This window comes from Anomaloglossus baeobatrachus, chromosome 4, assembly GCF_048569485.1.
Source record: "Anomaloglossus baeobatrachus isolate aAnoBae1 chromosome 4, aAnoBae1.hap1, whole genome shotgun sequence".
NCBI lineage: Eukaryota > Metazoa > Chordata > Amphibia > Anura > Aromobatidae > Anomaloglossus > Anomaloglossus baeobatrachus.
The window spans coordinates 257038591-257053748 of NC_134356.1; the positions used below are offsets into that span (position 1 = coordinate 257038591).

General features: G+C 42.1%; 1 protein-coding gene across 6 annotated transcripts in view; it reads right to left on the minus strand.

Moving 5' to 3' along the window:
* Positions 1–15158, minus strand: part of ATP2B1 (ATPase plasma membrane Ca2+ transporting 1) — a 175505-nt gene that overhangs the window by 1531 nt on the left and 158816 nt on the right. For 3 of the 6 annotated variants that reach the window (XM_075344792.1, XM_075344791.1, XM_075344793.1), the window contains exons 16-21: positions 14840–15031; positions 14114–14327; positions 9627–9838; positions 9257–9364; positions 8771–8953; positions 8364–8450 (exon numbers count right to left, since the gene is read on the minus strand). In XM_075344792.1, the coding sequence (XP_075200907.1) occupies positions 8364–8450; positions 8771–8953; positions 9257–9364; positions 9627–9838; positions 14114–14327; positions 14840–15031 (996 nt within the window). Of the gene's footprint in view, positions 1–8298; positions 8451–8770; positions 8954–9256; positions 9365–9626; positions 9839–14113; positions 14328–14839; positions 15032–15158 lie in introns of all 6 variants that reach the window. The other 3 variants (XM_075344796.1, XM_075344795.1, XM_075344794.1) reach the window with 3 other exon arrangements.

Genomic DNA, 15158 nt, shown 5'->3' on the forward strand with positions numbered 1-15158 from the left:
CAAATACTAAACAATGAACTCAAACTGTGCAAAATGCAGTGTGGACTTGCAACATACTGTAAAAAAAAATAAAATAAAGGAATAAAAAAACATGTTGGTCATTATAGAGTGATGATTTGTGGCCGGTAACGTATGTGAAGTCTTTAGTACGGCAATAGTTAACAAGCACTATTCCATTCTATTCAATTAGTTGGTGCTGCAAAAATATTTTCGAGCGAGTGCAAGAAATGTATAACATGTCTTTTCACAAATACATTCAGGAAAATAAAATGTGAAAACCGTTAGCACAACAGGTAAACCAATTCTCATGCCAGGAATTAGGATACCGACTATGAAGCCAGGCATATGTAAGCTGAATGGTACAATGAGCGTAAAGCTGCAGAAAACCATGCAGAACGCAAACAAATAACTGTACAGTACTTCACAAGCGTAAATATTCGAGTATATACTGGGTTTGCTTTTACCAAATCACTCATCCGTCACACAAAGCTGGACATTGCTACTTAACACTAGAACTACTGAGGTAGTCATTTTGACTACTTTGCACTATGTATTTCTACATAGGTGTCACGAGTCCAGTAGTTCTAGTGTTAAAGCGGTGGTCTACTATACAGCATGGTGGCCACACATCGATGTAAAGCTCATAGAGAAGGCTTTTCTCAAATACCTCATGTAGTCAATTCTGCCTCTGAACGGTGCTATTGCGGTTCGCTCATCCCAATCACGAGACCCCCGGGCTCAGTGATCTCAGATGTGGTGATGTCAGATCAATTGGAAGCTGACGTGGCATCACCGAGGCGGGCCACAGTCTCCCTGAGTGACTGGGCTGTGGGTGGCATTTCACTGCTCATCACAGCCCAGCATCTCCCTGCTCTCTCCTTTCCTGCAGAGCGCCGTAAGCAGAAGCGATATTGGGCTGAAACAAGCGTTGAAACTCCGCCCACAGCCCAGTCACTCAGGGAGACTTGGGCCCACCTCGGTGATATCGGGTCAACTGGAAGTTGATGGGACATCACCAGACTTCAGAGGTCACAAAGCTAGTGGATCACGTTATGGGGATGAGTGGACCACAATAGCATCGCTCAGTGGCTGAATTGACTACACAAGGTATTTGAGAAAAGCCTTCTTTATGAGCTTTACATCAATGTGTGGCCACTATGCTGTGTAGTGCACCACCCCTTTAAGAAAAGAAAAGAAAAAAAAAAAAGTATCAAAGATAGAAGTGTACAGTGAAAACACAAACTCACGTTACTACATTCAGTATGCAACAATAGACACAAACACAGCTACTTTATCAAAGAGTGATGTAAATGCTAGCACCCCAGTAATAACCATGCACAATTTGGGTATTACATTGTTCCATATGAGACTCAACCATGGTGTAAGATAAGTCTCTAAAAGGGGTATGTCCACTAATTGGACAACCTCTACTGATTCCCCTTGTTCGCACCGGTAAAAATAAATAAGCCAGTACTCCTCTCTGGTGCGGTCGCGATTCCTGTGATGTCTGAAGTCATGTTCCCGGGGGCCCACGTGACATTGTTATGACGTGAGCCTCGTGACCAATCAGTGCAGACTTCATTCACCCCGCCTTCAGACATTTGAGCAGGAAGTTCACATCCTGCTGAGGCAGGGAGACATGACGGGCACTGATTGGTTGCGGGGCTCGCGTGTTACAACAATGTCACGTGGGCCCTGGGAATGTGACTTCAGGCATCGCTGGAACCGCGGCCGCACCAGAGAGGAGTAATGGCTTATTTATTTTTACCGGGGCGAACAAGGGGAATTAGAAGGGGTTGTCCAAGTAGTGAACATCCTCTTTAATGACGGAAAATTGGTTCTGCACTGTCTGGCTCAGTACTGCCAGGTGTTAAAGTGACAGCTTCAATATCACAAATATCATTAAGTGGCAAATGGGTCATTCCGTGTCAAGAGGACCAGTGGTCCCCACTCGACGTTCTCAGATTTTGCTGAAAATTTATAAGGATGTACATGTATGTTTGAAAAGAGGTTCTGTAAATTTTTAGGGCCAGATCTCAAATATATTGGGCACTGTTGACCTTTCACTGGAGGCCCCCCCCCAAGGCTGCGGCTTCAGCTAAGAGGATTTTGCAAACTTTGGCACATAGCCATTAGAGTTCTATACTGGCTATGATGCTGAAATTTGGCATACTAGCTCAACTTTTGCTGCTAAACGCGATACAATTATTACCAGCTATGACAAAACAATATTTCGGCCGCAATTTTGTGTCAAAGTAGCTTGCAAAACGCCTCGCATAAAATTTATGCCAAACTTTACCCATATATAACTTAAGACCAAAAACCAATAGGAACTGGTGCTTTACCCTGTACAACAAACATCTTCATGACTTTGCATTGCTGCAATATCACGGTCAAAGCATATGTATTTGTGGAAATATTCACACCCACATATGATGAAAAAACTTAAAAAAAAACGAATTTTACCTATTTTTAGGCCAAATTTCCCAAAAAGGGTACCCCTAAAATATATTAATTCTGATATCATTTGAAAGAGCACATTTTTCTCTACAAGGATCATTGGGGTTTTTTTTGGAGTCTCTCCATTTAAGAAAAGAAAAATTGCCACTGAACATGGTGTTATGTATGCACGTAATGCATTGATTTTGTGTTTGATTTTCAGATTCTTATCACATGTTACAGAGTTGTATTGTTGCTAGCAATGTCTATTATAATCAAAAACCTATAAACCTATTGACTATTGTTACATTTTAATGCATATATTTATTTTTTAGTGATGGAGAATGAAATTGATGACAAAAAGATTCGCATTTCAAGGGTGTCAAATGACCCTTCATCTTTCATTGCCCATGTAGATGGATCTGTCAGAAATGCCTTTTGTGCCAATTGCAAACCTCCAGCCAGGGCAATACATTGCCTGCATTTATGATAGGAACTGGTGGATTGGAAATATTTCTGAAATTTCAGTCGACGACCATGATGCATTAATACATTTTATGCATCCTCATGGAGCAGCTAGCTTCTTTCACTGGCCTGTGAGAAATGATACATGCTCGATTCCCGAGCAGTCCATCATTGCAATAATTCCAGCACCAGCTGCAACAACAATGGGCCGACAATACAGCTTCTCTGAACCCATTATGTTGCAAATTCAGCAACAATTCCAGACCACTTACTTAGACTGAACATTATGGCTTGGGAACCAACAAAAGATACCCAATATTAGGCTTGGGATCCTAGGCAAAGACACCCACCCTCAGGCTTTGGAACCTGCAATAAAGAGACCACCTGCGACTTGCCTTGCACGGCTATCGGCCATGGCTCCTAGGCGATGGGGCTGCCAATTCTCGAAAGACAGCATTATTACAATTCTTAATAGGATTATAATACCAATTCTTAGGGAATTGGTTGTGGTATATCCACCATGGACCAACGCAAGGGTTTGAATAGTGCAGTTAGCATTCATTGCGTATTAATAAACACCATGTTCAGTGGCATTTTTCTTTTCTTAAATGGAGAGACTCCAAAAAAAACCCCAATGATCCTTGTAGAGAAAAATGTGCTCTTTCAAATGATAAGAGAATTAATATATTTTAGGGGTACCCTTTTTGGGAAATTTGACCTAAACATAGGTAAAATTCGTTTTTTTTAAGTTTTTCATCATATGTGGGTGTGAATATTTCCACAAATACATATGCTTTGACCGTGATATTGCAGCAATGCAAAGTCATGTAGATGTTTGTTGTACAGGGTAAAGCACCAGTTCCTATTGGTTTTTGGTCTTGAGTTATATATGGGCAAAGTTTGGCATAAATTTTATGCGAGGCGTTTTGCAAGCTACTTTGACACAAAATTGTGGCCGAAATATTGTTTTGTCATAGCCGGTAATAATTTTATCGCGTTTAGCAGCAAAAGTTGAGCTAGCATGCCAAATTTCAGCATCATAGCCAGTATAGAACTCTAATGGCTATGTGCCAAAGTTTGCAAAATCCTCTTAGCTGAAGCCGCAGCCTTGGGGGGGGCCTCCAGTGAAAGGTCAACAGTGCCCAATATATTTGAGATCTGGCCCTAAAAATGTACAGAACCTCTTTTCAAACATACATGTACATCCTTATAAATTTTCAGCAAAATCGGAGAACGTCGACTGGGGACGATTTTTAAAACTGGTCCACTTGACACGGAATGACCCAAATATTAAACTGGTCAGCTTAAGGCCCTGTGCGCACACTGCATTTTTTGCTGCGGTTTTCACTGCAGAAAAGGTGCGGTTTTTGTTCCTAACCTTGCTGCAGGCCTTCCCCAGCAAAACCTATGGGAAAAAAAAATGCTGTGAGCACACTGCGTTTTTTTTACCTCTGTTTTGCTGCAGAATTTCTGCAGCAAAAAGAATGAGCATGTCACTTCTTTTCCGCAGATACCTGTGTTTTTTTGCCATAGAAATGGTAAAAAAACGCAGGTACTAACCTGCAGCAAAACCGTGGCATATTACCGCGTTTTTTGCCGCAGGTGCGGTATTCTGCCAGAGGGTGCGGATTTTTCTTAAGAAAAAATTTCCTAGTGCGCACAGGGCCTAATACAGTTTTGTTTGTGATGGGTATGAGGAGCAGGATAGAAAAATCACTGTGGAGATTCTGTCTCTGAACCTAGCAGAGATCCCAAACACTAAAGTCCTCCATGAGACTACCATACTGTCTTATTTCATATCAAATTCTTGTGAATTTGGTTAGGGATTGTAACATGAAAACCTGTATCTTAAAGCGTAATGAAATTAAAGAGTTAATGTATTTTCTTATTAATGTACACTCTGCACCCTAGCTTGACAGAAAGAAAACAAATGTAGACATTTTTGCAAATTTATTAAACTAGAAAAACTGGAATATCACATGGTCATAAGTATTCAGACCCTTTGCTCAGTATTTAGTAGAAGCACCCTTTTGAGCTAGTACAGCCATGAGTCTTCTTCGGAATGATGCAACAAGTTTTTCACACCTGGATTTGGGGATCCTCTGCCATTCTTTCTTGCAGATCATCTCCAGTTCCGTCAGGTTGGATGGTGAACGTTGGTGGACATCCATTTTCAGGTCTCTCCAGAGATGCTCAATTGGGTTTTGGTCAGGGCTCTGGCTGGGCCAGTAAATAATGGTCACAGAGTTGTTCTGAAGCCACTCCCTTGTTATTTTAGCTGTGTGCTTAGGGTCACCGTCTTGTTGGATGGTGAACCTTCAGCCAAGTCTGAGATCCAGAGCACTCTGGACGATGTTTTCTTCCAGGATATCTCTGGACTTGGCCGCATTCATCTTTCGTTCAATTGCAACCGGTCGTCCTGTCCCTGCAGCTGAAAAACACCCCAAAAGCATGATACTGCCACCACCGTGTTTCACTGTTGGGATTATATTGGGCAGGTGATGAACAGTGCCTGGTTTTCTCCACACATACCGCTTACAATTATCACCAAAAAGTTTTATCTTCATCTCGTGAGACCAGAGAGAGAATATTATTTCTTGTAGTCTGGGAGTTCTTCATGTGTTTTTTTGCAAACTATGCGGGCTTTCATATGTCTTGCACTGAAGAGAGGCTTCCGTTGGGCCACTCTGCAATAAAGGCTGGACTGGTGTAGGGGCTGCAGTGATAGTTGACTTTGTGGAACTTTCTTCCATCTCCCTACTGCATCTCTGGAGGTCGGTCACAGTGATCTTGGGGTTCTTACTTCTCTCACTAAGGCTTTTCTCCCACAATTACTAAGTTTTGCTGAATGGCCAGGTCTAGGAAGACTTCTGGTAGTCACAAACGTCTTCCATTTAAGGATTATGGGGTCCACGCTGCTCTTAGGAACCCTGAGTACTGCAGAAATTCTTTTGTAACCTTGGCCAGATCTGTGCCTTGCCACAATTCTGTCTCTGAGCTCCTTGGGCAGTTCCTTTGACCTCATGATTCTCATTTGGTCTGACATGCACTGTGAGTTGTGAGGTCTTATATAGACAGGTGTGTGCCTTTCCAAATCAAGTCTTATCAGTTTAAACACAGCTGGACTCCAATGAAGGAGTAGAACCATCTAAAAGAAGATCATAAGGAAATGGACAGTATGTGACTTAAATGAGTGTGAGCAAAGGGTGTGACTACTTATGATCATGTGATATTTCCATGTGTCTTGTTTAATACATTTGAAAAAAACAATACATTTCTGGGGTATTTTTGTCAAGATGGTGTGCAGAGTGAACATTAATGAGAAAAATAAACAAAAAAAAACCAACAAAACACTTATTTGAATTTACCAAATGGCTGCAATGAAAAAGTGAACAATTTAAAAAGGTCTGAATACTTTCAGTACCCAGTTTTCTACTTTGAGTCGGCAGCACAAATCTATTTTGTTCTGGATTACAAACTGTTGCGGTGTTTAAGACCATGTAAAGGTGCATATAGGGGACCATATAAATCAGTCTGAGATCGGACAGCGATGCTCCGACTAAGCTGCTCTCCCGACCCAAGGGTGAGAGTTTCATATATTTCAATGCAGCGGTCACATTGGGGTCATAAGTCACACAGCCAGGCCGAGAATTGGCATCCAATTTATACCTTCGCCTGAATATACCCTTAGGAGTAGTCTCACAAAAAAGGTTTCATTCAGTTAAAAGCAGAAACCTTGAATAGTGAGAAATGATCAAGTACACTAGAAAGTTGAGCAATTTACAATGCTTACAGGCTCTGGTTTTTACTGACCCAATTAATACAAAATATAACATGAAGCAACTGTAGAAATGGCGCCTTCATATGACCTAGAGACTCAAGTCTCTTCATTGTAACAGAAAGCAAGGCAATGGCCTGTAGTCTGAGAATGTAGCCATCCACTCTCATCTATAACCGTACAGTAGGTTAAGTTAGCATGAAAAGGATAGGTACTAGGAGAGATGTAATCTGTTATGGAGACACAAAATACTGTGTTTCCCTGAAAATAAGATAGGGTGTTGTATTATTTTTTGTTCTGAAAGATGTGATAGGGCTTATTTTTAGGGGATGTCCTATTTTTTTCCATGAACAATCATCCACATTTGTTAAAAAAAATAAATAAATAAAATAATACTCACTCATTCAATTACATTCTGGATCATCAACATAACTCTCCAAACCGTGTGTTTAACACGTTTCATGGTTATCTTCTCGCTCATCTATCTCTTATCTATAATCTCTCTCTCACCAACCGATCTATATCCATAAATCTATATACACACACACACACACACACACACACACACACACACACACACACGTCTCCTCTTCAGCTTTAAATTGCTGCAATTAGGAGACTTTTTGGTGACAACCTAGTCACATGATATGAAATCACAAAAGGTCCTCCTGCAGTATTATCAGGATATAAAAACTGGGGTCTCTAGCAGAGTGAGGCCCTGTGAAAACTCCCAGTTTGCTCTCCCTTCCCCATAATACCAGTCCTGCATACCAGCCTGTCTCCTGTTCACTTATTTTCAACTTCTGCAATTAATAGACCTTTGATCACATAACTGTGAACTCATCAAAAGGTCCTTAAACATTCTGAACCTTGGAATAAAACTGCTGGGGTCCCTAAGAGACTGGAGCCCAGAGAAATTGCGACGTTTGACTTCCCCCTAATGTCGGCCCTGACTGTAACTAGGGCTGATTATTGGAGTAGGGCTTATCTGTCAAGTATACTCCAAAAATCCTCTAATATGCTAAGGCTTATTTTCAGGATGGGTTTTATTTTTGAGGAAACATGGCAGTAGGACATGTTAAAACTAAACAACTTTGACAGCACCTTTGTTAATTACGATTCAAAGAGTCCATTTTATTTGAAAAACGGGAAAAAAAAAAAAAAAGTGGAACCCTCCCTTGAAAATGTATGGACATCAGAAAAATCTATTCAAGTGTTTCTACAGACCAATGTAAAACAGGACATTTCTGAAACAAATGTTGAGCACAAATCCTAAACCCAACCAGTGGCAAAAAGCACGCAACGTTAAGTATATACTCGAAAATTTACTATGACATTTTCAATTTCTACAGATACATCCATATATAAGCAGAAATACATTGATGAAGTGAACATAAATAAAAACGTGCAGGATCTCATACTTTTAAGCTTGTATTTGCTAATAATCAAACCAGTTAAATAGCCCTCTAAATTAAACACATGGGGTGTATTATCCTTGTGAAGGGAAAGCTTTATGAGCAGCCTGAACAATGAGCTTACTGAGGAGAAAATGAGAAACGTTAGGTGTGTGAATTAGGATGTGTTAATTTCATGCACTTAGGAACACACACTCACACCCCACAGTAGTAGAAGCGGTAGAGGAGGAAAACACTACATGTGTAGGGGTAGAAATATTTGTTACATCATGATGCTGGCTGGCGATGGAGGGTTGCCGCCTTAAAGCCCCCTGAATGGAACTTCCACTTTGGAAAGCATTCACTACATCCATCTGCAAGGAATCAGAGATTGTGACAGCTTGCTCAGCAAGAGAGAGAGAGAACAAGAGAAAGGACCATCCCATCTACAACAAATAAAAATAAAGCAAAAAAAAGAGAAAAAGGCACTTTATAGAGCAGCTAATATAAGCAAATCGAAGAAAGGTAAAAGGAAGATCAAGAGAAACTAAAGGAGATTCTTTCAAGCGGTTTGAGGAAAATATAGACAAGGGACAGATCGCACGCACACACACACCTCTCACAATTCACTTAGCCCTAGCGTATCAGCAACAAGCCCTTAGAATTTAGGTTCTCCCCTCACTCATGACCATACCTGAGTTTGGATTCTGTTCAGGCCCCTAAACCATAAGATCTGACCACGACGTAGCTCTCTCTCTGCGTGGTCTATCTCTTCCACATCCTCATTAAGCTCCTCTTCTGGTATTTCATCCTTCTGCGTCCCATGACCTGCCTCCTTGAGGAACTTTAAACGACTGGTTGGTATTGTTGTCACCAGCTAAACAATGGTAAAGATCACATTAAAGCAGCTAGAACTGTGCGTTCCATAATGTCATCACACATACCCAATCAGTCACAATCTGAAGGAGCATTATGAATTAGAACCACCTTGTCTTGTTTTTGTAAGCAACCATAGGTGGAGATCAGTTATGGAGATGGGGCCCAAGCTAGTTTTAATGTCAAAGTTACAATCTGTATTAGACGCTAAACATTTCGTACAGAGACTCTCTACATGTACATCAATCACTTCTTAATGATACGAAGGTAAATAAAGCGGCATGTGCACAAACATTTCCATTACCTGGCCCCAGAGCAATGTTCCCATACCCAGGAAAACTGACCACAGCCATTGATCTACTGTCAGTTCGGTACAACTAAAAGGCTTTCCACCAAACTGTACAATTACGATCTACAAGAAAAGATCAAGAAACATTAGCATTTACATACACTATTACCAGCCAGGAGAAAATCCATATTCTGGAAATTAACAATAACGCTACCCGTCATATTCATCATTTCAGTATGTGGCGACTAGTGGGGAGATCAAGCATAGATCATTTCACATTACTGGAGAGAAGGGTTAATAGGAGAATTCCGTCTCATGCATTCATACATAACGATTGAAGATTATTTTCAGCAGCGCAGTTCACAAGAACGAATCATATCCTTACCTGGATGATGAAAGTACCTAACACAATGCTGCAGAAGATGATATTGTTAAATATTCCTTCAAACACGTTCCTTTCCCCATGAATCTTCCTTGCATTGATTTCATTAAATAGCTGCATCATAACAAAAGTGTTGAACACAATGGTATAATGTTGGGATGGAGGAGCGTGGAGAGGAGCATTTCGCCCACTGTCAATATCAAATAGTTTTTCCCCTGCAATACAAATAGGCAGAATATTTATCACTCTTTTTTATTAAAAAGGACAATATAAACATGCCCATAGCCAAAGTAAAACAAGTCAATTGGCAAACATTTGCGGTAACATTTTATGTGCATTTTAGCACAAGGAGTAATTTTTTTTTTTTAACTGAACGCAAAGTGCCACGCCATTCAAAGTATATGGTATTAATGAAGTTATGTCCATCAGTCCCATAGAAAAGAATGGAACTGTAGTGTATAGTCAAGGTCACCACTATGTAGAAAGTATAGAGAACAAAGAGTTAGCAGTGCGCTCTTCTCTGCTATCTCCATCAGTCCCATAGAAAAAAATGGAACTGTAGTGTATAGTCAAGGTCACCACTATGTAGACCGGTATATAGAACATATTGAGTTAGCGGTGCGCTCTACTCTGCAATCTCTATGTGTCCCCCACAAATCAGCTGTAATGACCGCTGCTCCATTAAAAAGGACACTGATCACCTGTTCTCATAACCAGCGAGTGTGCCAGGGGTAATCACACACTTACCCTTTATCACAGAATTTCTAGAATCATAACTTAACTTACTTAATCTTTTAAATATTTTCTATTGATGCAGTTTTACGATTACATCTACTAATAGAATTGTACAGAAAAAAAAAATACCTTAACCAATGCCACCAGACGATTATACTGTATATGTGTATCATATAACAAAATGTAAAGTGAATGAATAAAAGAGAAATTAATAATAATAATAATAATAATAATATGATGTGACCACATTTTACGTTAAAACTGCAGCAATTCTTCTAGGTAAACTTGCACACAGTTCTTGTAGGATAGCAGTGAGGTTGTTCCAAGCATCCTGGAGAACTAACCACAGATCTTCCATGGATGTAGACTTGAGGAAATGCTTCTGTCTCTTCAGGTAACTGTACATTTGATAATGTTGGGCTGAGGGCTATGTGTTAATACAGTGGGGAAAAATAAAGTATCTAGTCAGCCACTAATTGTGCAAGTTCTCCCACTTAAAAAGATGAGAGGCCTGTAATTGACATCATAGATAGACCACAACTATGAGAGACAAAATGAGAAAACAAATCCAGAAAATCACCTTGTATGATTTGACAAGATTTTTTTTGCAAATTATGGTGGAAAATAAGTATTTGGTCAATAACAAAAAGTTCATCTCAATATATTGTTATATATCCTTTGTTGGCAATGACAGAGGTCAAATGTTTTCTGTAAGTCTTCACAAGGTTGGCACACACTGTTGGTGGTATGTTGGCCCATTCCTCCATGCAGATTTCCGCTAGAACAGTGATGTGTTGTGCCCGTCGCTGGGCAACACAGACTTTCAACTCCCTCTACAAGGTTTTCTATGGTGTTGAGATCTGGAGACTGGCTAGGCCACTCCAGTACCTTCATATGCTTCATACAATGCCACTCGTTCGTTGCCCTGGCGGTGTGCTTGGGATAATTATCATGCTGAAAGACCCAGCCACGTTTCATCTTCAATGCCCTTGCTGATGGAAGGAGGTTTGCACTCAAAATCTCATGATACATGGCCCCATTGATTCTTTTATGTACACGGATCAGTCGTCCTGGTCCCTTTGCAGAGAAACAGCCCTAAAGCATGATGTTGCCACCCCCATACTTCACAGTAGGTATGGTATTCTTTAGACACAACTCGGCATTCTGTCTCCTCCAAACATGACAAGTTGTGTTTCTACCAAAAAGTTCTACTTTGGTTTCATCAAACCACATGACTTTCTCTAAATACTCTTCTGGATAATCCAAATGCTCTCTAGCAAACGTCAGAAGGGCCAAGACATGTACTGGCTTTAGCAGGGGAACACGTCTGGCACTGCAGGATCAGAGTCCCTGGTGGTGGTGTATTGTGCTGATGGTAGCCTTTGTTACACTGGTCCTAGCTCTATACAGGTCATTCACTAGGCCCCCCTGTGTGGTACAGGGAACTTTGCCCACCGTTCTTGTGATTATTTTGACCCCACGGGGTGCTATCTTGCAATGGAGCCTCAGATTCAAAAGGAGATTATCAGTGGTCTTGTATGTCTTTTATTTTCTTATTATTGCTCCCACAGTTGATTTCATCACACCAAGCTGCTTGCCTATTGCAGATACAGTCTTCCCAGCCTGGTGCAGGGCTACAATTTTGTTTCTGGTGTCCTTCAACAGCTCTTTGGTCTTCACCATAGTGGAGTTTGGAGTGTGACTGAGGTTGTGGACAGTTGTCTTTTATACTGATAAGTTCAAACAGTTGCCATTACAACAGGTAATGAATGGAGGACAGAGGAGCCTCTTAAAGAAGAAGTTACAGGTCTGTGAGTCAGAAATCTTGCATGTTTTTACATGACTAAATACTTATTTATCACCATAATTTGCAAAAAAAAAATCTTGCCAAATCAGACAAGGTGATTTTCTGGATTTGGTTTTCTCATTTTGTCTCTCATAGTTGTGGTCTACCTATTACCGTATTTTTCGGACCATAAGACGCACTTTTTTTCCCCCAAATGTTGGGGGAAAGTTGGGGGTGCGTCTTATGGTCTGACTATAGGGCTGCGGCTGGGAATGAGGGTGCTGCGGGTCATCGGGGGCACGAGCAGGCAGCAGCAGCGCCTGCTCGTGACCACGTGGGCCCGCTCATTACATATGCACGCCCATCCTCCCGCCCATCTGTCAGCGCTGAAGCCGGCGCTGACAGGTGGGCGGGAGGATGAGCGGGGACGCGCGCATAGTATAGAGCCGGCATGATCACCCCTGGCAATTACAGCCTGGAGTGATCATGTGCGGCTGTATTCACTGCCCCCCGCGCGTCATTACCAGCGCAGGGTGCAGTGAATCAGTACACTCACCCGTCCCCGTGTGTGGAGCCGCCCCCCTGCTGCACGCGATGACTTCCTGTCTGTGCCGGTCAGCTGATCTGTGCCGGTCAGCTGATCTGTGCCGGTCAGCTGATCTGTGCCGGTCAGCTGATCTGTGCCGGTCAGCTGATCTGTGCCGGTCAGCTGATCTGTGCCGGTCAGCTGATCTGTGCCGGTCAGCTGATCTGTGCCGGTCAGCTGATCTGTGCCGGTCAGCTGATCTGTGCCGGTCAGCTGATCTGTGCCGGTCAGCTGATCTGTGCCGGTCAGCTGATCTGTGCCGGTCAGCTGATCTGTGCCGGTCAGCTGATCTGTGCCGGTCAGCTGATCTGTGCCGGTCAGCTGATCTGTGCCGGTCAGCTGATCTGTGCCGGTCAGCTGATCTGTGCCGGTCAGCTGATCTGTGCCGGTCAGCTGATCTGTGCCGGTCAGCTGATCGGCACAGACAGGAAGACATCGCGATGTTGCAGGGGAACGGCTCCACACACACAGATCAGCGTGCCAGAGAGGAAGATGTGATCGGTGCTGCAGGGAGTGAGGAAAAGGTGAGTATAAACGTTTATTTTTTTCTCTGTGCTATAGGATACAGGCCATATACCAGGATGGTATATGAGCAGGATGGGGGGGCATGTGAACAGGCTGGATGGGGGGGCATGTGAACAGGCTGGATGGGGGGGCATGTGAACAGGCTGGATGGGGGGGCATGTGAACAGGCTGGATGGGGGGGCATGTGAACAGGCTGGATGGGGGGGGCATGTGAACAGGCTGGATGGGGGGGCATGTGAACAGGCTGGATGGGGGGGGGCATGTGAACAGGCTGGATGGGGGGGGGCATGTGAACAGGCTGGATGGGGGGGGGGGTATGTGAACAGGATGGATGGGGGTTTATAGCAGGATCATATACAAGGCAGGAGGATCATTACCAGGATGGGGTACCTTAGTAGAGAATTTGGGGACATTACCCCCATAACAGTGTCAGCAGCAGATCCTCGCCCTATAACAGTGTGTCAGGACCACATTTTTTGCTTAAAGTTTTATTTTCCCATTTTCCTCCTCTAAAACCAGGGTGCGTCTTCTAGTCCGGTGCGTCTTATAGTCCGAAAAATACGGTATGTCAATTACAGGCCTCTCATCTTTTTAAGTGGGAGAACTTGCACAATTGGTGGCTGACAATACTTCTTTCCCCACTATAAGTCTACCTAGAAGAACTGATACCATTTTGAAGGCAAAGGGTGGTTATATCAAATTATTAATTTGATTTGGATTACACTTGACAAGTTTCTGATAATAGACTATTTATTTAATTTATTTATTTAAGCAGTCTTACTTTGCAAAGTAAATACAAATACACACACATATAAAAAAAATAAAAATCAGTAGATGTTGCACAAATACAGCACTTACCTACAAATAAAAGAGTGAAGACCACAACTAACTGGTAGACCGCATGACCTAAAATGTTTTTCATCATAGTACGAGATATGAGAGGTTTATTTCTTCCATAGGGTTTTCTCAACAACAGAGATTCGGTTGGGGGCTCAGTTGCAAGGGCAAGTGATGCAAAAGTGTCCATAATAAGATTAACCCATAACATCTGTACAGCTTTAAGTGGAGAGTCCTGTTAAATGGACCAGAAAGCATACGTGTGAGAACAAATTGTAAAGTTACTTTCAGTAAATGGACTGAGTCGCTCTATGTGGCCATTATACCAAGTATAATAATCTGGGAAGAGTGGTCCCCTCCAGAGCAGAACTCTAGATTCAGCACCTTACTGTACCTGAGGTTAGGATGGAGCCCAATGTAAACTTCATACTCATGTCATGGCAGATGATAGGAATAAATGATATTTATATAAACAAGAAGTATTACTGCACTCTATCATGATCGTTTCATTGATATTATCCTAAATAGACCCTCGTGACGCAGCCCACCCATACAACCAAACGCATGTGACAGTATAGTGACTACAAACAATACACTGGCGTGATAGCAGTGCCTGATGGTTCACCACAGTAACCTTATCTATCACTGCTGGAGTCACCCAAGCTCAGGCGCTACAGCGTGCATTGTCATCTGTCAAGTGCTGCATATTTAATATGATGGAGGAAGCAGCTGAATTACAGGACTTACTTGTGTGATACATGCTCCGGTAAAAGCTACAATGACAGCCACCACATTGACAGTAAGCTGGAATTGGAGGAATTTGGAAATACTGTCATACACGTTTCTTCCCCACATCACGGCTTTTACAATGCTGCTGAAGTTGTCATCTGTTAGAATAATATCAGACGCTTCCTTTGCAACATCTGTTCCAGCAATACCCTGTGTGAAGACAATGAAAAAAACCACAAAGTTAGAGCTTCGATAAAACACATGCATTTCCCTCAAGCAACACCATCGATAAAGTGTGGTAAATGATGTTTTATTAAAAACCCGAAGACTCCCGCCT